This window comes from Punica granatum, chromosome 7 (genome assembly GCF_007655135.1).
Source record: "Punica granatum isolate Tunisia-2019 chromosome 7, ASM765513v2, whole genome shotgun sequence".
NCBI lineage: Eukaryota > Viridiplantae > Streptophyta > Magnoliopsida > Myrtales > Lythraceae > Punica > Punica granatum.
The window spans coordinates 3483098-3505792 of record NC_045133.1 but is presented as its reverse complement, the minus strand read 5'-3'; the positions used below and the strand labels follow the sequence as shown (position 1 = coordinate 3505792).

General features: G+C 37.1%; 4 protein-coding genes across 7 annotated transcripts; 3 read left to right on the top strand and 1 right to left on the bottom strand.

Annotated features, from left to right (window-relative positions):
* Positions 1-655: 655 nt before the first annotated feature.
* On the top strand, positions 656-5272 carry LOC116214926 (protein TIFY 6B). 4 transcript variants are annotated; one of them, XM_031550431.1, is made up of 8 exons: positions 656-1020; positions 3231-3296; positions 3377-3534; positions 3652-3956; positions 4146-4236; positions 4320-4653; positions 4743-4806; positions 4920-5272. In XM_031550431.1, exons 1-8 carry the CDS (start codon positions 954-956, stop codon positions 4984-4986), a joined length of 1152 nt encoding a protein of 383 aa, XP_031406291.1. In that variant the 5' UTR covers positions 656-953; the 3' UTR covers positions 4987-5272. The 4 variants fall into 4 exon arrangements, with proteins under 4 accessions (XP_031406291.1, XP_031406292.1, XP_031406293.1 ...); XM_031550432.1 differs by having other exon boundaries at positions 658-1020; positions 4746-4806; XM_031550433.1 differs by lacking the exon at positions 3231-3296 and having other exon boundaries at positions 658-1020.
* Positions 5273-9875: 4603 nt separating this feature from the next.
* Positions 9876-13448, top strand: LOC116215414 (TPR repeat-containing thioredoxin TDX). The gene is made up of 10 exons (XM_031551121.1): positions 9876-10038; positions 10141-10174; positions 11335-11454; positions 11538-11625; positions 11744-11824; positions 11926-11990; positions 12118-12258; positions 12353-12454; positions 12788-12818; positions 12916-13448. Exons 1-10 carry the CDS (start codon positions 9929-9931, stop codon positions 13242-13244), a joined length of 1101 nt encoding a protein of 366 aa, XP_031406981.1. The 5' UTR covers positions 9876-9928; the 3' UTR covers positions 13245-13448.
* A 159-nt stretch (positions 13449-13607) lies between these two features.
* On the bottom strand, positions 13608-16450 carry LOC116213645 (ABC transporter G family member 18-like). The gene is made up of 4 exons (XM_031548666.1): positions 16109-16450; positions 15767-15946; positions 15388-15656; positions 13608-15267 (listed from the first exon to the last, which is right to left on the bottom strand). The coding sequence occupies exons 1-4, from the start codon at positions 16448-16450 to the stop codon at positions 13608-13610; spliced, it is 2451 nt and encodes an 816-aa protein (XP_031404526.1).
* Positions 16451-19008: 2558 nt separating this feature from the next.
* On the top strand, positions 19009-21914 carry LOC116213642 (lipid transfer-like protein VAS). Its single transcript, XM_031548663.1, has 3 exons — positions 19009-19342; positions 21038-21120; positions 21810-21914. The coding sequence occupies exons 1-3, from the start codon at positions 19024-19026 to the stop codon at positions 21912-21914; spliced, it is 507 nt and encodes a 168-aa protein (XP_031404523.1). The 5' UTR covers positions 19009-19023.
* Positions 21915-22695: the final 781 nt, after the last annotated feature.

The following is a 22695-nucleotide window of genomic DNA, read 5'->3' as shown; positions in this document are numbered from 1 at the left end:
CGCACACTTTGGCTGCACTCGAACATACTGGGCTTGGCGTGGTGTGAGTCCATGCGCATACGCGCGTAGGCATGCGGAAGTATAACCCGCTCTGATACCATAATAAATTTCCATTAGGCTTATACGGGCTCAGGCCCATATCCACTTAAAAGCTAAAGCTGATAAGTGGTGGTACTCAAGTCTCATATAAACCCATGGATATTCTTTTTCTTTTCCGATGTGAGATTTATCCTATTTTTAACTCCTCAACAAATTGATTCAAATAATTTGATATTTACTCTTTAAATAAAATTTTAAATTTGAATCTTATAAATGAAAAAAATTTAAATTTTTAAATTTTTAAATATCAGGATAAAAAAAAAACTCGTGAAGGTTAACCAATGGTGGGTTCACGGAAATATACAAATGTAGAACAAAACAAAAAAAGAAAGAAAAACCGGAAAAGAGCACGTGCACGTGTCGGCAAGACTGTCCCTGCCGCCGGTTCCCGGGAGGTTCGATATAGCACGTGGTCGACGACGATTACCGGGAGTAGCCGGTAAACCCCCCCAATTTCCTGAAAGTCGAAGTCTTAGAATCGGACGGCTGAGATCGCACCTCTGCTTCTCCCCTCCCCTGCTTTTGCTCTTTCCTCTGCTTTTATGTGCTCATGTTTTTTATTTCTCTGGAGCAAAAAAAAAAAAACATTAATTTTCCTTCTCCTCAGTCTAGCGTTGCTGCTGTTTCTTCGCTTTTGCTTCTCCGGTAGCAGTCGACTCGAGCGAGAGGAGAAATTCATGGTCCGGGATAGCCCCTCTGCTTCCGTTTGGTGGGCAGTCTGGTTCTTCTACTGAAATAGAGAAACCGAGACGGGGAGGGAGAGAGAGAGAGAGTTTTGTTCTTTCATCTGTTTAGGGGACAAATCCATCGAATTTCGAGCTTGTCGAGGTGTTTCTGTTGTTGGGGCTCCGGTGATGGAGAGGGACTTTCTGGGTTTGCTCACTGTGAAAGAAGAGACCGCTGATGTCACTGCTGATTCCGGTATACTGCTCTGTTTCTTCTTCTCCCTCTCTCTCTCCCTCTCCCTCTCTCTCTGTGGAAATAGGTATTGCAGTGACAGTGAATAGCTGAAATCTCACTCCTGACCCGTTGAACAATTGATCCTTTCATCTGGGCATTTCTACTTTTATTGTTTTATTACTTTGTCAAGCTTCAGTTCCTCTGTTGTTCTGTTCTGAATTTTCTTTCCCAATTTCGAATTTGATCCGTCAACTTGATGAGGAAATGCAGGGGAGGAACAGAGACCCAGTTGGCTCTTTTCCGAATTTCCCAGTTGTCTTGTTTCCATTTTTTTTTTACAAGAGCTGATAAAACTTCGGCCTTTGATAGGTCTCTTTCTTGTTACTAAATCGATACCGGGCAGCTAGAAATTGGAAGAAAAGTCAAAATCTCATAGAATTCAATGCAGTAGCCAAATTTAGCAAGAATTCGAGAAAATGGGCCAGGAATAGTATGAGAAGATATATTTTGACTGCAAAATTCTACATAAACACTCATTTGAAATTCCATTTTTCATATTAAAATTAGACTCCATGTGTACATGATTGGGGTACATGACCTTCTTATGAGTTCTTGATTGAAACGTTTAAGGCACTTAAAATTATTTGAACCCTTTCTTTTGCCAACTTCAGGGCTCTCATCATGTGTTGTTGAATGAATACAATGGATGTGATGTCATGGCCCATGTGAAAGAAATGTCATTCTACTGTTCATTCTGAGGATAACCCAATTGTTTGTTGAGGATGGTTTTTGGACTTAAAAAAAAAGATTTAGTTTCTACATATAAGACTCTTGAAAAATGTAGTTTTCATCATTGAGCTGTATGTGAAATGAATATGATTTGTTCAGTGTCATTCATATAAATCATTGCATGATGGACCAGAAAGAATGAACCGATATTCATTCTTCCATATATACAAATGTGGACATTTTGGATAAAGCTGGGGGGTTTTTTCACCTGTAGGTCTCCATTCAGTCAAATGGTCCCATTTCAGACAGTTCTGTTGAGAGAGTTGGTTGTGCCAAACATATATGCATGTGCATGTATATTTTATATAAATATACACGCACACATAGCCTCTCGCTTAGGCTTTATATGTTTCCTTTTTTCTGGAGGACTTAATTGGGTTAGAAATAACAAAGAAAGGTAACTCTCTGGTGAGATTTCTTTCCTTTTATGCATGTGTGCATCTGGTTAGACTCATATAAGATAATGTTTTGTCTGCTAGTGTGAGCTGTTCTCAGTTTCTATTATCAAATGTTGCCCCTTTGTGTAACTAATTTATTTGTTAATGGATATATACTATGTTCTCATTATAGCCATGCTGCATAAGAAAGCTATCTTGTGCATTCTTTTTTCTCGAGTAATTGTTAGGTATTCCTTCGGGGGATAGAAATACGAGTTTGTGGTTATAAAAGTGCTCCTGCTTAATATTTGTGCCCGTACAGGTGTCACTGCTTCATCGATAACATACTCATGATACCCGGAAAAGACAGCAATAAAAATAGTCTGTTGTATTATTTGTATTGATCTGTTCTGGTTGTCCTTTCTAATTGAATATTGTTCTTTGATCACAAGCATTTAGATTGATAACGTGAAAGATGTGCCCTGCAGTTACTTCCAAACACATTGCTATAAACTATTCCCTAAAGAAAGGTTTCCCAATTGATTAAGAAGTAATATATTTCTTACTAGGCTTTTTTTTTTTTTTTAATTGTGAATCATTGGTGTGGCTACCTAGACCTTAGATTAAATAACAGCGCATTTGCATCTCGAGAGTTTTGACCCATAGTTTTTTAGTCATTTCGTGTTTAGCGGGTCGTGAGGCTCCCTTTCTTTATTCTTATATTAATATCACAAAGTTATCATGCGCTTCAGATGCTCTGTGACTAGATGCGTGGTTGTTTTAAATATTATACAATCTATATGTAGCAATTATCGATCAGAGGCACATTCAGGCCTTTTTTTCTTTTTTCTTTTTAATATAATTTTGGACGATAGTGACGTACCTTTATTTGGCATTCACTCCTTTGTACGTTTATATTAGTTTTATCAGTTTTGACATGTGAAGAGGAGGAAGGAATTGCATTGAGACTTGCCCTCAACTCTTCCTCTGAGGGATAGCTTTTATCTTTTACTTTCTTGTTTTTCTGCACATGTCTCTGAAGATGTGCTGCATTTGAATCTACAGTATACAATTCTGCCCTCAGTTTATCATACTCGGTACCTGAGCAACTGGTGAATAGTAGAATACAAGGTTGGAGTCTATGGTTCTGAATCATAGGGCAGGTATTTATATGTGCTAAAGGGGTCTCACATCTTTCATTTCTTTCACAGCACGGGGTAGAGAATCGGGGATGCAGTGGTCGTTCTCAAACAAAGCTCCAGGTCCCTCTCAGTACATGTCCTTCTGGGCCTCTCAGGAAGACGGGCTAAGGAAGAATGTCCAGGACCAGTTAGATTCGAATCAGAGATCGAGCTCCAGCAGAGCCAAGGTTCTTGTTCTAAGATGTCCTGTTAATTAATGCTTCAGTCGTGTTATTCAGATCCGAGGGTGAAAGGAGAGTGGTTTCTGTTCTCTGCAACTGATCTCTGAGTTCTGTGTTCTACAGAAGAATGTGGTGATCGAGAAGTCGGCTGGAACCAATTATCCAATATCAGTCTATCCTATGCAGCACTTCAGCACTCATTCAATCGGTCGGTCTAACGAAATGAAAATGTTCCCTTCTTCAAACCAGCCAAACCAGGCCATCACAGTAATGATGAGCCCTCCGGTTGTTCATTCTCGTGTTTCCTCCATTGGACAGAACATGATTTGCTCGGCAATAAGTCCACAGCCGCTTGGAGGGGTTCCAGTTCTGCCTCCTGTTTCTGTTCTTCCAACTTCCGGTTCCGTTATTGGTTCCACAGATCTCAGGCAAGTCAAAACTTCTGATCTACAAGAATATGGGCTTCGGTTTCCATTATATCTTCTTGATTTTTCAATTAGAGGAGAGAGGGAAAATTGAAAAAAATTTGCCAGCTCCCTGGAATGAAATAGAGCCTAATCCTGCCTGATATATAGTTCGACTTCTCGGTCCTAAATATCCAGATTTACGTTGTGCAGGAATGGCAATAAACAACACCACGGGCCTGCCCAATTGACTATCTTTTATGCTGGTTCGGTTAGTGTGTTTGATGACGTGTCTCCTGAGAAGGTCCTGCTCGCTTTCAAGCGCTCGGTTTTATCTCGACTGTCTAGTTTTGAATCTCAACTTACCCTTTAATGGTCTAATTTCAGGCTCAGGCTATCATGTTTTTGGCCAGCAACGGGCCTTCTGTAGCTCACCATAAGACTGTTCCCGCAGCTGAAGTTTTGGGACCCTTCAAGAAGCCCGTAACAGATGAAAACTCAAATGGGAATGGAAGTTATTCACCGGCCTTCCTTGGCCTTCCTGGGGCAGTCTCAGTCTGCTCCCGTGCTGTTTCACCATCACAAGGGAAGCCGATCTGCAATTTGGAGTTGGGCACAGCAAAATGTATGGGGTCCCTCGAGACTCCAGTCATTGCCTGCCAAGAACCTCCCAAATCGATCCATTCTCTAGGATCTCCTTCGACACCTTTATTCTCAACCGGTATGGAAGCGTTGAATTTTCAAAGTCCAGTTCATGAAATTCCAAGTTTGGTTTGCTCCTGACTGATGGCTTAACTGTGTTTCTCCTAGTAGTCGCCCTGCCTCAAGCTCGGAAGGCGTCTTTGGCTCGGTTTTTGGAGAAGCGCAAGGAACGGTTAGTATACCATTGACTTTGTAAACAAATTTATAAATGCTGGTATATGATATCATATCGAGAGCAATGCTCTTAGCTCGAACTTAAAGAACAGAAACTTTGGTCTTTTACAGTGTAACGAGCACTTCTCCTTATCCCGTCAGCAAGAAATCTCCGGAAAGCAGCATCAGCAAAGTATAGGACTAGGAATTCTCGGGGACTCTGGTTGAGTGGATACCAGTGCCAGACATTTGCTCTAGGCGGAGATTATATTGTACTCGTTCTTTCTTTCCCGAATTCTTTATAGTTTCGAGCTGAAAGTTTTGTTTCTGATCTCATATTTGTCACGTTCGATCACGAAACCTGTAATATTAACAGTTGTGTACACATTGGGAGCATAGTACTGAAGCCTAGTTGCTGTTCAATGTCAGTACTCTCAAAAGTGTAAAATAATAATGCTATTATTACTTTTTAGTTCATTATTTCATTTGCATAAACATTAATTAGTATTTCATTTTTTCTTTTTAATTTTGAATCATCCAAAAGTGTAAAATAATGATGCTATTATTACTTTTCGTTTATTATTTCATTTGCATAAAAGTCATTAATTAGATCAATTTTCTTTCAAGCCACTTGTCAATTTGGATGATTTGGTGGCCCCAAAATTTCTTCAAGTTGGTTCCAATTTTATTTCTTTGTACGTTTCATGATCAAAATCTGGTTGCTCGAAATGTATGCGCGGATCTACATTTTCTTGATTCAATGTTGGGTCATGCAACGAGATCGTGTCCAGTTTGGTCAATCAATTTAACCGTACCTGAAAAGTCATTTCAACATGTTTGCGAGGTTTCACGAATGTTAAAAATCTTTTAGATCATCCATAATCAACTGGAACCGATATTTGAAAATTTTATCATGTTAATCGGCTTACCGGATCTTTCGCTCGAGTGGCTATCAACCATAGACGTGATTGTGAGATCACTGAAAAGCGAATAAAGATTTTTCGTGGGGAATCTGATTCAAAGTTAAATAACGGGTCATAAATATGAAGGAATCAGTTCCATCCCCTGCACCATAGCTTGCATAGAAAAACTTCGGCTTTATTTTTTAAAATATTAAAAAAATGCCAGTTAAAGAAAAAGATTCGTCCATCAACAAGAATAAGTAAATGGTCGAGCCGTAAAAGTAATCGGGTATAGATAAGAGAGATACTAATTTAGATATAACTAGGTTGGAAACTCGCGAAATGCTGCATGATACAAAATTTTATTTAATGTCACACCATGTGTCTCCTCCATAATCGAAAAAAGAAAGAAGAGGCAAAATAAAATAAAGTTTGTGAAAGAATTATAAAAAATAGAAAAGTGAAAGCTAAAAATGCTTAGTAAAATTATATAGATTGTTAGGGCAAGGTAATTTTGAATTTTTTTGGAGGATGTAAGAAAAAAAAATCAAAAGATGGGACTCAAAAGAAAAATGAAATGTAGTGAAACATATTTTCATTTGAAACCAAGAAGTTATTTATTCGATCCTTCTGATGGAACTTTTGTATCTCTTTATTTGACTTTTTCAATTTTCTTCTTCTTTTCTAACTGGGAAAAGGAAGGAGCAAAATCAAAGTTCATAAAAGAAATCACAAAATTAGAAAGAGAAGGCCAAAACTAAGAAAAGAAAAAAGAAACGGTCACGCGTAACACATTACATTAACATGAAGATATGCAATAGTATATTAAGATATATAATTACTTAGGCATTCACCATTTTTTGCTATTTATATACAATTTACAAATGGAGACCTCTTATTCAACGACTCTTAAAATGACACATTTAATATATTTCTATAACTTATTATTATTATTACTAGTACTACTTTTATTATTATTATTATTATTATTATTATTATTACTACTACTTAGTAGTAGTAGTAGTACTGCTACTACTACTACTATTATTACTATTACTATCATCATCTTCATCATCATTATTGTTGGGGCATCTACCATTTTTTGCCATTCGTACAAAATCTACAAATGAAAGCCTCTCATTCAATGACTCTTAGAATGCCACATTTAATACATTTCTATAACTTACTATTATTATTATAACTAGTTTTTTGCCCATGCGATGCACGGGTTTTAGCTAAACTATTTATTTGTAATGATAATTTTAAAAAATTGACATCCCAATTAAAATATTTAATAAAAGATATCTTTATAAAGTAAAACTATTCAAATGATAGTAACAACAAATTAAAACAATTTGAAATGATAGTTACAATATCAAATATTATTTTCTTTAATACTATATAAATATATTGATTACAATTATTAACAAATGTTAATAATAATAGATTAAATACAATCCAAAGTGACATTTATAATATTAAAGATTATTTTCTTTAATAATATATATGTATATCGATTAAAATTATTAAATATTTTGAGAAATAAACTCTTAATCAATATAAATTTGCCATTTTAGTCTAATTTAATAGAGAAAAAGTGAAGTATATATATAAATATATGTTATTTATAAATATGTAGATCTATGGACGATTTTTTTTATAATTATTTAATTAAAATGAATTAATTTTATATATTTATAACTGCTTCACTATTTATTTTCATTTAATTCATGCACATTTATCATTACGATAATACTTATTTTCTTTAAGATAGTATATTTTAATTTGGAATATTATTTAGATGTTTACATTTATGACCTTATACTATTGAAAAAATTATGCTTTTGCCACTATTTATTGTTAGGATACAACTTTATATATATTTATATAGATTATTATTATTAGTACAACTACTACTTCTTTATAATATCTACTAATTATATCCTTTTTTCGATAGTGTATAATATCCACTAATTATATCCAAATATCTTTAGAAATTTTTATCAATTCATATATTACAATCATACTGGAGAAGTAGAAGAAAAATAGTAGTGTAACGTTTTCAAGAGTATCGTTTTTCCAATCCAATGAAAAATTACTAACTATAACTTTTTTCATTGCACTTACTTTCCTATTATCTTTTGTTATCTTAGGTAATTTCTTGGGATTTTGATATTTTGTTGTACTCTATAATATTCTCTTATTTGAGATTTCTGATGAGTTATAAAAAAAATATTTTAAGGCAATTTTTTATTATTCAAAGAAAATACAAAAATATTACTATTTGTTGTGCTATTCTTACTGAAATCTCATATATTAAATTTCACGAATATGAATAATTTTAGTTAAAATTAATCAATTATTTCCATGAGAGATTTACTTAATTGAGCTTTTATAAGATTTGCAATAGTTTTAAAACATTATTTAAGAAAGTTTAAATTCGTAAAATTATAAATTTTCTTTATTTTCTTAAGATTATGATTATTTATCTACTATTAAGATTAACAATAATGATTCGCATTAAGATATTCTTCATTTTCACATTTGCTGCTATTATTTATAATAATATGTATTATTAATGATTTTTTATTAACATATTAATCTATGAATTGCAATACATTTACTATTATAACCCATTTATTATACAATATTGGCGGTAAATTTTACATTGAATTAACATTGACATTGATGGTAAAAATACTATTGTGAGACCAATTAATGCAAAAAATTAGTAGAATTTATCTTTTATAGCCAATTTATTAGTGTTGGAGGTGAAAATTAATAATTTTTTATATCATTTTTAACAATTTAAATTATTGACTGTAATTTATTTCTCTCTACACACACACATATATAATATCTCTTCACTAAGATATATTGACCGTAAGCATTATATAATCCATCAATTTACGTTCATGAGAGATCAAAGTATATTTACTTTAATAAAATCTTATACAATTATTTAAGTTTTGAGATTTTTTTTCAAAAAAATTAGTTGTTTTATTTTTGGATATATATGTGAATTAATTGTATATGTATTTACAATTACTTCACTCTTTATTTGCATTTAATTCATGTAAATACATCATTAATATAATATTTATTTTCTTTGAGATAGCATCGATACAACTTTATGTATATGTTATTACTATTATCATCATCATCATCATCAATATTATTACTATTGTTTCATAAACCCATCATCAATCAAATCTATAAAATATATAATTACTGAGGCATTTACCATTCTTTGCTATTTGTACAAAATCTACAAATGGAAGCCTCTCATTCAGCGATTCTTGGAATGCCATATTTAATAATACATTATTATTATTATTATTATCATTATCACTATTATTACTACTATTTCGTAAACCCATTATCAATCAAATCTATATATTCTATATATAATATATAGTTGCTTGGGTATTCACCATTTTTTGCCATTGTACAAAATTTACAAATGGAGACATCTCATTTAATGACTCTTGAAATGCCAAATTTAATACATTTCTATAACTTATTATCATTATTATTATTATTAGTAGTAGTAGTAGACTACGACTACTGCTACTGCTACTGCTACTATTATCATCATCTTCATCTTCACCGTCATCATCATTACTATTACTACTATTTCGTAAGCCCATTATCAATCAATCTATATATAATATATAATTACCGGGGATTCACTATTCTTTGCTACTTATACAAAATCTACAAATGGAGACCTCTCAGTCAACGACCCTTGGAATGTCACATTTAATATATTTCTATAATATATTATTATTATTATTATTATTATTACTATCATCATCATCATCTTCATCATTAATATTATTATTACTACTATTTTGTATGTCCATTATCAATCAAATGGGATAATTGTTGAGAAATTATTATTATCGTTACTGTTATTATAAAATGGATAATTTCTAGGTTATCATTATTATTATTATCAAATAATAATTACTACCACTACATCTTTAAAAGTTCAGTATTAAATGGGATAATACTATTTCATAAGCACGTTATCAATCGAATGAAATAATTGCAGAGGGAATATTATTATTCTGGACCAATACGAGCTAACAGTTGAACCGGTCTACAGAGAATCGAACCGGACGGTTGAGGCACATAACCGGTTCAGCGTGGCTCACTCCGGACAGTTCATCGTCTTCCTCCCAAGTTCCAGAGACAGCTGACTGCAAGTAGAGAGAGAGAGGAGAGAGAGAGAGAATGGAACCTCAAGACATCGAGGACGTGAAGCTCTGCATCAGCGCGTGCAAGTTGAACCCTGCGATCCTCCACGACCCTTCTCTGGGTTTCTTCAGGGCCTATCTCCAAAGGTAAAATGTATTTCATCAACTGACATTCATAGCTCATCGTCTTGCTTTTCAGCTCAGTTCCTCGTCTGAAAAAACTCCGCGAAATATCTCTTTCTGCTGCAGCTTAGGTGCCCGAGTTCCTCCCCGCTCGACATCGGTGAGACAGACGCTTCCTCTTCAACCTTAACTCACTGTGCTGTGTAATTTTTAATAGTCAGAATGTATTCGTATTGTTTAGATATATGAATGAATTCACGCACATATCGTCAATAATTTGTCAAGTTCTTTTTTTTTTTTTTTAAAATTCCTGGGGTGATCCTTTGATTGTGTTTGTTGCCAATGAATTGTTGGGAGAGCATTTGAGTTGGTACTTTGAATTAGAAGGATGACGGTTAGATTTCCCCGTGTCGCGTTTTAATTCACGGTTGCATCAGCCTCTAGTTTCTGATGGGACCACCTAGTTCTGCATCCTTGCGTAGTTGGATCATTTTGAATTAGGACAAATCGCATTCCGCTTAAAATTTTGAGCTTAGATGGAATGGAAGATGTAAGGGATGCTGGGAACAATGCTAGATGTTAACAACAGTCACCGTGCTTAACATGTTCCTCTAATCTGATCGATTTCTGTCTGAATTTGTTGTCTTTGGCATCCTTTGCCAAGCGAGGGCAGGCTTAAATTTCCTTTAGGAAAAAGTTTTGAAGAAATATATAGTGTGTATGAACTTTGAGTTTAGCCCCGATTCTCTTAGAATATTTGACGGCCTTGGTTTCGCTTCCTCCATGACTCCTCTCCACTCCATATGAAGCAAAAAAACTATCCAGAGTGAGCTGATCATGCATGTTCCTGTAGAGAATAGTAGATATGTGATCATAGATATAGATGGGTATCTTGGGTCAGGATGAAATTGAATAAGATTGACTGAGTAATTACAATAGAGACTAGACATTCTACGGAAATGGAAAGAGCAAGGTTTTTGATCTTTCTGTGATATTAAGTCCATGCAGTATACTGACAGATGTTAATATGTTATAATTTCAGCAGAAAACTTTGTGAACGTTAATGATAGTAATACTGCTACCAAACCAATTTACGGATTTCCCAAAGTATTCTGGTGACATGCAACGTTGCTATAAGGAAAATTTATCACGAGAAGCTTGAGTAATCTCAATTAGAATCTGTTGGCACGTAGCAGACTTACTCTTCTGCATTCACTCTAGCATGCTGCCATACTCGAAAAATATACGCCAAAGTGGATTGCAATTTTTTACAGAAATGCATGGTTAAATTCTAAATTTCATGAGCTTAAATCGTTTCAGGCTAAAGGAGGCGGTGGCATGTCAGGAGCTGGGCATGACGATGATAGTGATATAGTTGAATCTGACGTTGAGTTGGATGAATCTGATGTGGTGGTTCCTGATGATGATCCTCCGCAAAGGGTATGCAGTAGAAGGAATTTCTTGGAAAAGTAACTGTACTACTTGGCTACATTTTCAACTATCCCATTTTAATGTTCTTGTAGATGGGAGATCCTTCTGCAGAGATTACAGAAGAAAAACAGGAGGCTGCACAAGTGGCAAAATCCAAAGCTATGGATGCAATCTCGGAAGGCATGATCCCCTATATGATACTGTTACATACAGATATACTTGTTTATATGTGTATGTATGTTTTGTTATTGTCTCTGTCGGAGCATGTTCACTCAGTGTAGTTGCGTTAGCTTTGCAGGTAAGCTGGATGAAGCTATAGATCGCCTTACTGAGGCAATCTTGTTGAATCCAAATTCAGCAATATTATATGCAGCTCGAGGTAGTCTTATTGTTGATAATTTTAACATTTTTTCTCATCTTTCAGGAATTTTTCATCCTTCCTAAATTGTGGTGTGTTTGCTTATGACATGCCTTTTTCAGCTAACGCCTTCATTAAGCTGAAGAAGCCGAATGCTGCAATTTGTGATGCCGAGGCAGCCTTTCAGGTTTATCCATGATTTCCAGCTTCTCTACTTATACCTGCTTCCATTTTCCCATTATCAAATTGTCTATTAATGCGGGGTGTAGTATAATTTCTGATTAAATAATGATGATTACTCTTTTCCTTTCAAGATTAATCCCGATTCAGCGAAAGCATTTAAAGCACGAGGAATGGCAAAAGCAATGCTGGGACGGTGGGATGAAGCAGCGAGTGATCTCCAAGCAGCTTCCAAGTTAGATCACGATGAGGAAATCAGTGCGGTGCTCAAAAAGGTACATTCTGTCAAGTACTCTGATCATCCCTGTGTAATATCAGATGGTGGAACTACGTCCAAGATTGTCATTGAATTTTACTTGAATTTTACAGGTAGAAGCTAACAGACAGAGAATACAAGAGCACCGAAGACGCTATGAAGACTTGCGTAAAAGGAAGCAGCAGATGAAGGCTGAAAAGGAAAAGCAACAAGCTGTAAGTGGCAGATTCTTATATCTTGCCCAATCTTTATCTCCTTTTTTTTTTTAACACCTTTTCCTCCCTTAAACCATGCTTTTCTGAAGCATAGTTTAGTAGTCTTTGCCAAATGAGATTTGCTTTTGCTTGCCAAACTGATCAAATATATTCAGTATTTCCACTTTCAGGCAGAATCTTGGTTTTGAAGATATTGTAAGATAAGAATCTACAGTGTATCTCTTAGAATTGTTCCTGCTTTTATAGGACATGACTATATTGTTCACGCATGAAAATTCCTTATCATCTACCTGACGTTGCTATAACATTTGTGATTGCTTTAATTTCATGTAGGCAGAAGAAGCTTTGTCTGTTCTCAAGGATGGTATGGCTTCTTAATTTATTTCTCATTCTTAAAGCTGTATATTTTCATGCCCATCTCTCGTTTCTTGCTGGTTTTCATAATGCATGTTACTTGGCAGGGCAAGTTATTGGAATTCACTCTCTCAGCGAAGTGGACACTAAATTGAATGCCGCTTCAAGAGCATCTCGACTGGCAATCCTTTACTTCACCGCCACTTGGTGTGGGCCTTGCCGCTTCATTTCTCCCCTTTTCACGAGCTTAGCGGCAAAATACCTGAAAGTTGTGTTCCTGAAAGTTCATATAGATGAAGCGAGGGACGTGGCTGCTCGCTGGAACATTAGCAGTGTCCCAACTTTCTTCTTCGTACGAGATGGCAAAGAAGTTGACAAGTTAGTTGGTGCTGATAAGGGTGCCTTAGAAATAAAAATAGCGGAACATGCACGCTAGCTATGGACTTAAAGAGTTGGGAATGGGGCATCTTCTCCCTGCTTTCGCCTACAATTCTTAATGTAACATTAGCGTTTGTTTCTGAGAAAGACACTAAAGATTGCATTTCAACTTTTAGCAGGGCATGCTTTGACCGCACAGCTATAATATGCAATGTAGAGTGGACATAAATGAATCAAATTTCATGATTTGGCTGGATCAAAAGCTACGTTATTATCGAATATCCTTTCAAAGAAAAAATCCCTGCAGATGGCTGCTTTGTTGTGAAACTGCGTAGCTTGCATAATATATTGCTTGTGTTCTGAAGTAATAGATAAAGGCATGAACTAGAATATATAGGAGCCTGCATGACGAGATAAACCTTCATTTCCTCTCATTCTTGGAGTAGAATCTCAGGACCAAGTAGAAGAGAAGCCTGTAGAGGACTCCCCATGCGAGAAGAATACCAACATCATACCATATATGTGTCTCTGTGATGTCCATTGTGAACAGAATGTCTTGTCCAATGAGCAAGCAAGGCTTTTGAAGGCCCGGGGTGATATCATGCAACTTGCTTATCCGAATATCTCCGAGTGGCCCGGGTGAGAGTTCTGAGAAGTTTCCATTGTAACAGTGAGTTCCTTTAAATTCGTTTGTAAGTAATGCCTCGAATGGGTATTTAATTGCGGAGATGTAATGGAGCCACCTCCATGTCCAAGGTATATGTGATCTCTTAAGGAAGAAGCCGCAGGTGAGAAAGAATAGAGCTGTGGTGGCTATCACGACCGCATATCCTGTGATGTAGCTTGGGACCAGGGCACTTACGAGCATAACATAAGCATTGGTCGTGATGAGAGAGGCATATAGAATCACCCAGAAGTAAAGGAGACTGCTGTTTAGCTTGAGCATATAATGAGTTATGACTGCGAACGTGAAGCCCTGAATAGCGAAGAATGGGAGGTAGACGAGGAGAGAAGAGATGACATAGGAAGAAGCTCGGTAAGCGTTGTGAGATGTCTCCCTGATGAAGATGAACCTTTCTTGGATGAAGGTCGGGACCGCGTCGTTGGAGGAGAAGAAGACAAGGCAGACGGCAAATATGTAAAAATTGAGAAGCCTGTTGATAGTCTCGAAGTCGAGGTGTTTTAAGTTTTTGAAGAGGGAGGATAGGATGAGGGCCATCACTGTCAGGACAATCTCACGAGAGAGAAAGAGTTCAGGAGTTCGGATCACATTGAGTCCAGTTCGCCAAGACAGGACCATGACCTCACGGGCCCATGGGTTGGCGAACTTCGGTCCGTGGTAAGGTGCATCGAGGGCTTCTTCAATCTCGAATTCTTCATAGGAAACAGCATATGGATCCGGTGAGGGGCTGAAGATCACAGGGGTTTTGGGGCGAGGATGAGCACGTTGGCTGTTGTTGTTATAGTACTGAGGAGTCGGGTATTGGCTCGAGACGTGGCTTGTCGGCCCATACATCGGTGTTTTGGTACCAGGAGTCCGTGCTGGGGTCCACGAGGGAGGGCGGCGTGGAGTCCCCTTGACCCCATCCTTGACCCCATGGTAGATCCACGTGGAGAAGTCCTTATAGAAGTGGGACGCCAATCTCGGATATACTCCACTCTGCATGTGCATGGGCGTGTGGACTGTCTTACGCTCGAGGGAGTTATCGAAGTTGTCCTCATCATCATCTTCGTAATCAAACTTCCCTGAATCCGTTTTTGGGGTCCTATTTCCAGCAGAATAAGTTTGAGATCTGAGATTGAACCTTGATCCTGAGGTGGTCCCATAAGGAGTTTGGGGTGTTTTCGGCATCTTGGGCCCCTTGGGTGTCTTGGGAACTGGGGTCCGTGCCACAAGATCAGGTTTGATGCCATCTCGTTGATATAGTACAAGGGGCTCGAGACCCACAGTTGAGTCATCGTATTCTTTAATCACATCGAGGAGATACTCGAGGCTGTTTTCTCCTTCAGGAACCGGTCTTCCGAACCCTGAGAGATGGGCTGGAAGCGAGAGCGGACTTCCCATGTAAATCAATCTTCCCCTGAAGCAGAAGCAGATGACAGGTACGATCTTAAGGTAATACAGACAGCAAAATCTTCCCATATATATGAATCGAAGATTAGTTAATTCCGTTTGGGACAAAGTTAGGAATGTATAGTACCTTGCTAGGACTGTGATTCGGTCTAGGAGGAGCTGAATCCTGTAAGAAGGCTGATGGATGGTCATAAGGACTATGCTACCGCCTCGTGCTATGTCTTTCACCTTCTCCACGACGCTGTAAGCGCTCGTGGAATCAAGACCGGAGGTGGGCTCGTCAAGGAACAGCAGAGAGGGTTTATGAATAATGTCGATTCCAATAGAAACCCTTCTGCGTTCCCCTCCTGACACTCCTCTCCTACCCTCGTCCCCTATATATGTGTGAGTAGCACTCTGGACGTGATAAACATATAATGAGGCTTCTTTCGTGTTTCAGGCCATTTCCGAACTTTCACAAGTAAATCTGGTTGCAGAGAGAGAGAGAGAGAGAGAGAGAGTCGCACCTGTAGACCAAGTTGCTCGAGGAGCTCATAGACTCTCTTCTTCTTCTCGTGCCTGGAAATCGATGGAGGAAGCCTTACCTCGGCGGCAAACATGAACGTCTCGAAAACAGTCAACATAGGGAAGAGCTGGTCATCTTGCATCACGTATGATGAGATCATCTTCATGTAACTCGTGGTAACCTATTAAATTGCTCTGTAAATTTAATACTGTTCTTGAAATTCTTCGTAAGTATATAGCTGATATATGTCAGTTGAAGTTATTTGGCGCTGAAAATCGGAAATGCTTTTTCATAACAGAATCAGGATATGGTTTTTCTTCTTGAATCGGATGGACTCTCTTACCGGCCTTCCCTCGATCCTGACAGATCCCTCAAGGCTGCCCTGTGCAATTCGTCCAGCCAGTGCGTCAAGGAAAGTGGACTTCCCGGCTCCACTTGGCCCCATGATGGCCATGACCTCACCCCTCATCGCCTGCCCCGAGATGTCATTCAGTAGGTACGCCTCCTTCTTGATCCAGACTCCGTCTTTCTTCTGCTTCTTGATGACGCTGTAGGAAAGGTTGTTGAACTCAAGGCCGTGGCTGGGGATCATCTTCGCTGGTGCAGGCCCTGCGCTCTTAGTTGTGTCCATGTCCAGGAGGCTCTCCAGGCTCTTGTTCCTGTCTAACCGCTCGCGCCTTGCCATTGTTTCGGGATGATTGCTGGTATGGCACTCTCTGGAGCCACCCTGCCTTGCTCGGGTTCTGTTAGCCCGAGAGAAACCTCTGTGAAGAGTTTTTGAAGGGACTACGGAGTTGGAGGTTTGCGTAGCTGTTAGAGTATGACAATCTTTGGCGGGTAAAATTATATGAAGAGTTAGGAGGTCGGAAAGGACAAGAGGAGGAACAGTTCTGCGGACTCCCTCCTTTCCTTGTACTTGTCAATGGCTTTCTTGGTTTCTCAGAAAATGCTGCTGGGCTTGTTGTTGCTATTGCAATAGAGACAGCTTATCTCGGTTCAACTCGATCCCAGGCCTTACTGTAAACCCAAACATCTCAATTTGATACAGGATCATAACTCGAGCAACCATGCCTCGCACCCCGGTTTGTAAAATGCTCCGCTTGTAACTCGATGCACAATTACGAATATATTGTTATTATATGTCATATGCTTGCCATCCTCGTGCTGTATTGAGTACGTTTCAGTTATACCATGTTGGAAACCTTGCAGCTACCATATCATCAACCCAGGAATCGGATCAGAACCCGACTCATGTACATGTTTGCCCGACGACTACCTCAGGATGAGCCTAACCAATGCCAGCTAGGGCCCACTTGGCCCAATTTACTCGATGATCATTACCATGATGGTGCATGTCCCTCGACATCTGAGGTCATGTCGCCTCATATTTTAGCTTATCATTAGCAAGCTATGAGTTTCTTAAACTCATCGACACTCGACAGTGTACTAAGGTGCTTGAAAGGTTTGAAAATTTAGCCGGCTAAGTCCTTCCTCGGAATCATCAGCCGGCCGGCGATACCATAGTGGACGAACAGTGACAGACATATTCCTTCTTAGGACTTTCGATCATTCCAACCAACGACACACCAAAAGCTTCCAACATTGTTCTTCACAAATTTTGGAAGCACACCCGGAAACCAACAGCCTTGCACAAGCTATAAATGTCACCAATCTCGCATGCATCGGTACATACCGATTGGCCTTAGCTCGACTCATCGACTACTCTAGAGTTTGGAATTGGAGTGACGCGTGCACATGTGCCTCTTGGGGTGCTGGCCCGGTTCAATCTCACCGAGGCCTCAGATTGGACATTGGAGAAAGCCGATCCTGTTGGCCTGGTCTTTGAGCCGCGCCAATATCCCGTGGGATGCATGTGCATGGCATGATCTTCGTGGCCGAGTACTCCGGTAGACCTTTTTTTTTGGCTTATTAATATTTGAGTATTACACTTTTTATACTTTTCGTTTTAGTGTTATTGTAAGATAGAGGACGACCGTTCAATGATCGCATTCAAAATGTATTTATAAAAACGAAAGGAACTTTTCCCAGGAAGACCATATTGCATTAAAAATCGATCGATTTTTGAACCGTTATTTTTCTCATTCCCATTGCAACCTCGCTTGATAATACTCCAGATCTTACTAGACCGAGCAACGAATTTTGGTAAGTTGTTTGACAATCACATTGCTTGTGGGTTGAAAGCCCATCGTTTTGAGAAAATCTCGTATGATTCTTCCTCATGTCTTGCAGATACAGCTCGCTATCAATGTATGGTTATTATGATCAATATGCTCCCCTATTTGCTGCGACACTACAATCGGGAAACTTTAGTGTTGTTCATCGATCGCCAAAGAATAGTAATATCAATAATCGTATCTCGGTCCTACATCGTTAATTTCTACCAAGAATGAAAAACTTATCGGTCTCATTTTCTCAGTGTAAGTCATCTTTTCAATCCGACTCGTTATATTGTAATTTGAAGGCTTAGATAATTTCAGACGAAGTTTATGCATATTTTCTCTTATTTTGATCAAATTTTAAGTCTACAATTATATAAAAAATTTCGGACTTATATAAGTTAAATTTTAATCCAAGAAAAGAAAAAGATGATCTCGATTTGGCCGGGAGACAAAACAGATCATAATGAAGAGATAAAATTTCCATATTGCTATCCTTTAACTTCGTTATCGTCAAATTACCTTAACCAAATTTACGCATCTATCTCGGCCCAAAAAATAAAAAGATGTTCGCATCACAAGCAAGTTGAATTATAAATTCACCTCAACTAGGGACCAAATCGATCACTCTACATTTCATTGGACGTACATATAATGAGGAAATATTTGCATATATATACACTCAAGCAAATGAGAGCGCCTTGAACTGACCTTTTTTTGACATGTATGAGGGTGCGAATACAATTTCGTCCAACATATGGGCCACTTGTGCATTGAATGAATATTAATATACGTAAAGTTAAAAAATTAATTTTTTTCACCAAAAAAAATTATGGTCTTAAATTAAATTTCAAACGATCTCATAATTTAACTAAAAAAATGAAGCACGAGATACTAGGAATAAATTCTCACTTACGACTTTATTTTCTCTATTTTTCCCAATTTAAAAAGATTTTATGGCCTAAGATTGAATTAATCAGAGATCATAATTATTTTCACAATCTATATAAACCCTAGAAGCCCTTTCACGCTCCCACGATCAATCAATATCATTTTCAGCCTGAAATCTCACTCACGCATAATGGCCTCCAAAACCTTCATCATTTTGTTCGTGATCCTCTCGATGTCATCTGCCATCGCTCAGAACGGAGATGACTCGAATCTCATGCCGTGCGTTCAGAAGATATTGCCATGCGAGCCATACCTGAAGTCGACCTCCCCACCGGCCACCTGTTGCATCCCGCTGAAGGAGGTCGTGGCCAATGACCAGAAGTGCCTTTGCGCCGTCTTCAACAACCCCGAGCTTCTTCGGAACTTCAATGTCACGCAGGACGAAGCCTTGAAGCTCGCCGCAGCTTGCCAGGCCAATGCAGACGTCTCGATCTGCAAGCCTCTTCTCGGTCAGTGCATAATCATATATGTTCTTATTAATATATCACATGAACTTAATAAAAGTTAAGAATTTAATTATTAATCGGTCGGGATAATTACTTATACCATGATCACGTGCACAGAAAAAGGAAAAAAAAAACACAGGGCTTGTTTACTTCTGGAGAATTATTCATTTTTCTTGGAAAATTTGCAAAGAATACGTTTACTTATATTGAATTGAATTAATTTTTCATAGAAAATTTTCTTCCTCATTATTCTAAACTGTATATAAATTAAAGAAACTCCTTTTTTTAGCACTCCAGTTTTTTATTTGTCTATTATTTACATTTTTAAATTCTAATTAATAGCTTTCCTTTACTGTGACTTTTATATTTATAAATTTATTTTATATCATCATTTTATAGTGATTACTCCAATTATTTTCATATTAGAAAATTTTTTAATTTAACATTAATAAACATATTCTTATATTTTCTATGAAGAAAAAAATTAGAAAAGGAGAAAAAAATGAATATGAAAAATAGAAATCAATTTTCTAAAAGTAAACAGGCCTATAAATTTCATATGAATTATGGACATATTTCATGCTCAGTGCAACATTAACTTGCCATGAATTTGAGCATATATATAATTTAGGATCATCCATCAGTGGTGAAATCAGAAAAATACAAATTTTAACGATGATGAAATGTGTTCTTTTTTTCCTGTCTAATTTATCTTAATTAATCTGATTTGTTTCCTTGTGATATTCTGAAACAGCCGAACCACCGTCCGATTCGCCAACAACTTCCCCACCGGCTAAGGGTAATTAAATTAGTTCTCTAATTACCACTTTCTCATTTTCTTTGGGTCCTAAATATTGATAAACTCGATTAATAATTTTAGAAAAATATTCAATGGTATATTTTCCATGAATCCAACCTATGACTCGTTTTTTTTTTCTTTTTCTTTTTAATCACCTTTACGGTCATCAATAAATTTTTTCGATAAGTACACGGAATGTCTTTAAAGTTGAACTTATTGATAGTGTACTTCGGCTTTCCCCACTTTGAGTTGTTCCTCAGCACAGCAAGTAAAAATCATTGTTGTATCAATTGTACCACACCTCACAGCTAGTAATTATAATATTGTGATCTACGTACGATTCTAGATATATCATCTGTTTATGAAATTTTATAAAATTGTTCTTAACGTTTTTAATTTCATAGGAGTATATATTTTACTTTTTGCTTAGTTTTTCAAATTACAATTCACTGAAAAAAAAAATTATGGCAATCTCAGGTCCAAACAAGCCAAAGGGAAGTGCAGCTCATGGGATCACAGCTTTCGGTGGTTCCACAGCCATCGGTTTCTACGTAGCTTCGGCTATTTTATTAGCACTTTTTTAATTTATTTTGAATTGGGGTATCTTGTTTGGGCTTAGACGAGATATTCGGAACTTACTAGGTTTCTTTTTTCCCATTTTTCTGCTAGATTTTTTATGGTTGTCATCTGAATTACTTTCTACCATGGAATTAAATTTATTTATTTTTCGAATTGCTTTATTATCGTATTATTCTTATCTATGAATATAAATATTATTCAATCACAACTATTCACTGTTACGTGTAAATAATAATCGAGAAAATTCTAATATATAGACCTAAAAGAGAAATGCGACTTTCACTAGTCATGGTACGACTCTTGTTTGTCGGCAATGCCAGCCTCATGGTCATGGAAGGTTAAGGGTGCTCCAATCGATCCCCCTCCAGCTTATAAATCTGTTGTGGCTCAAACTGTGGCAGAGGTTACCATCGTGGGATGCAGTCGATGGCAATATCAATTAATTAACCACCCATAGGCCTGGGGGTAATTAATGACATAAATCAAGCTATAGATGAATCACTTTTTAGTTAAATGGGATCTCATCAATTAAGATATTTTGTCCCGTTTGATTTTAGAATCATGATTTTGATTTTAACTCAACACACTACACAACAAAAATACACGTTTCCCAAGTCAAATTTATAATCTCATCTCATTTGTCATTTTCCACAATCAAAATCAAAATCAAAATCAAACTTACTTTAACTCTAAAATCAAACGCACCATTATAGTCTTTCTTTCCAATTGTTTGACTCTTGAAAGTTGGGTAGTTGAAGGCAATGCTTAATCCTAATCATGGCCACATCCAATAATTGTGAGAGTTGGTTTTAATTCATTCGATCTTTATGGGAGGTAAAGGCAGCCTTGTGCAAACATAATTTGAGCGATTTGCGGCATTTGCGGATAATCATAACACATAAGAGATCTATGTATCAAATTTGCTGCTATGTATTGTAGTTTTGGCAATCGCAGTTTTATGAAAGATTGGAAGGCATATGCTCAAATATATATAATTCAAGTGATTTGCGGATAATTATTACTCATAAGAGATTTATGTATCAAAATTGCCGCTATGTATCGCAGTTTTGCCAATGTAATGTGCTAATGCAGGATTATGGAATCCCCGGCTGTCCCTGTCATCACAATTTGTTGGCCTTCACGGCAGCTGCTAGCGGTGAACCGACAGTATGCGTGTTGGACGAGATTGTTCAATAAGTCAGTTAATTGACTGCATTTCGAGACCGAACTGGTCTTGTATTTTGCAAATATAGCACATATGTCATGGAAGGATAAATTCGATCATGGATTAGATGAGACGAGCAAATACAGCCCGGGCATGCAAGGGTTTGTGTCATTATTACATACATACATATATATATATATATATATATAACATTTTACTGATATAAACTCCACGGTTTGTTTCATTGAGTATTTGTTTATTATATAAATTATAAATAAATAACTTGTCTCAATGGAGCTGGGCTAACAGGGAACATATTTCTCTCTCCCAGTGAAAAGTGCAACCCAAGCTCGAAATTATTTATAGGTAGACCTCCTCAGCCATTAGCCTTTTTTTTTTTTTGATGAGATTCATCTCTGCTAATTTATAATGTCTGTCATTTTCCTCGCCTCCTGCCCGCTTCCTCTGTGGCTAGGCTCTCGATTTTCTCGGCTCGCTCTCTTTGCTTTATCTGACTCAGGAAAAGCTATTTTATCTAATATTTGTTTCTCCCTCGCGCAGACGTAAAGTTATTTGATTGTTATCGTGATATTATTGTGTTGCCACATCTGAACATACATATGACATGATAATCTCAAAGAACAAATCATCATGCAAACATCTTCCATCTTTGTGTTCATACCTCTATATGTATTTGAAAATTACCAAATAATAATTTTAATTAAAGATACATGTAGAGACATCAATAACAATGTCTTTCAGTTGAGACACATTTTTCTTTATGAAGATAACACGTATAACCAACAAACGCTA

Coding starts and splice junctions, on each gene's coding strand:
- LOC116214926 (XM_031550431.1), top strand. CDS start 954: ATGGAGAGGGACTTTCTGGGTTTGCTCACTGTGAAAGAAGAGACCGCT. Junction 3,297..3,376: donor GGTGAATAGTAGAATACAAG/GTTGGAGTCTAT, acceptor TTTCTTTCACAG/CACGGGGTAGAGAATCGGGG. Junction 4,807..4,919: donor TTGGAGAAGCGCAAGGAACG/GTTAGTATACCA, acceptor GGTCTTTTACAG/TGTAACGAGCACTTCTCCTT.
- LOC116215414 (XM_031551121.1), top strand. CDS start 9,929: ATGGAACCTCAAGACATCGAGGACGTGAAGCTCTGCATCAGCGCGTGC. Junction 11,455..11,537: donor ATGATGATCCTCCGCAAAGG/GTATGCAGTAGA, acceptor ATGTTCTTGTAG/ATGGGAGATCCTTCTGCAGA. Junction 12,455..12,787: donor AAAAGGAAAAGCAACAAGCT/GTAAGTGGCAGA, acceptor AATTTCATGTAG/GCAGAAGAAGCTTTGTCTGT.
- LOC116213645 (XM_031548666.1), bottom strand. CDS start 16,450: ATGGCAAGGCGCGAGCGGTTAGACAGGAACAAGAGCCTGGAGAGCCTC. Junction 15,947..16,108: donor TCAGGATCGAGGGAAGGCCG/GTAAGAGAGTCC, acceptor GCAATTTAATAG/GTTACCACGAGTTACATGAA. Junction 15,657..15,766: donor TCGAGCAACTTGGTCTACAG/GTGCGACTCTCT, acceptor TATCACGTCCAG/AGTGCTACTCACACATATAT.
- LOC116213642 (XM_031548663.1), top strand. CDS start 19,024: ATGGCCTCCAAAACCTTCATCATTTTGTTCGTGATCCTCTCGATGTCA. Junction 19,343..21,037: donor GATCTGCAAGCCTCTTCTCG/GTCAGTGCATAA, acceptor CGGCAATGCCAG/CCTCATGGTCATGGAAGGTT. Junction 21,121..21,809: donor TGGCTCAAACTGTGGCAGAG/GTTACCATCGTG, acceptor GTGCTAATGCAG/GATTATGGAATCCCCGGCTG.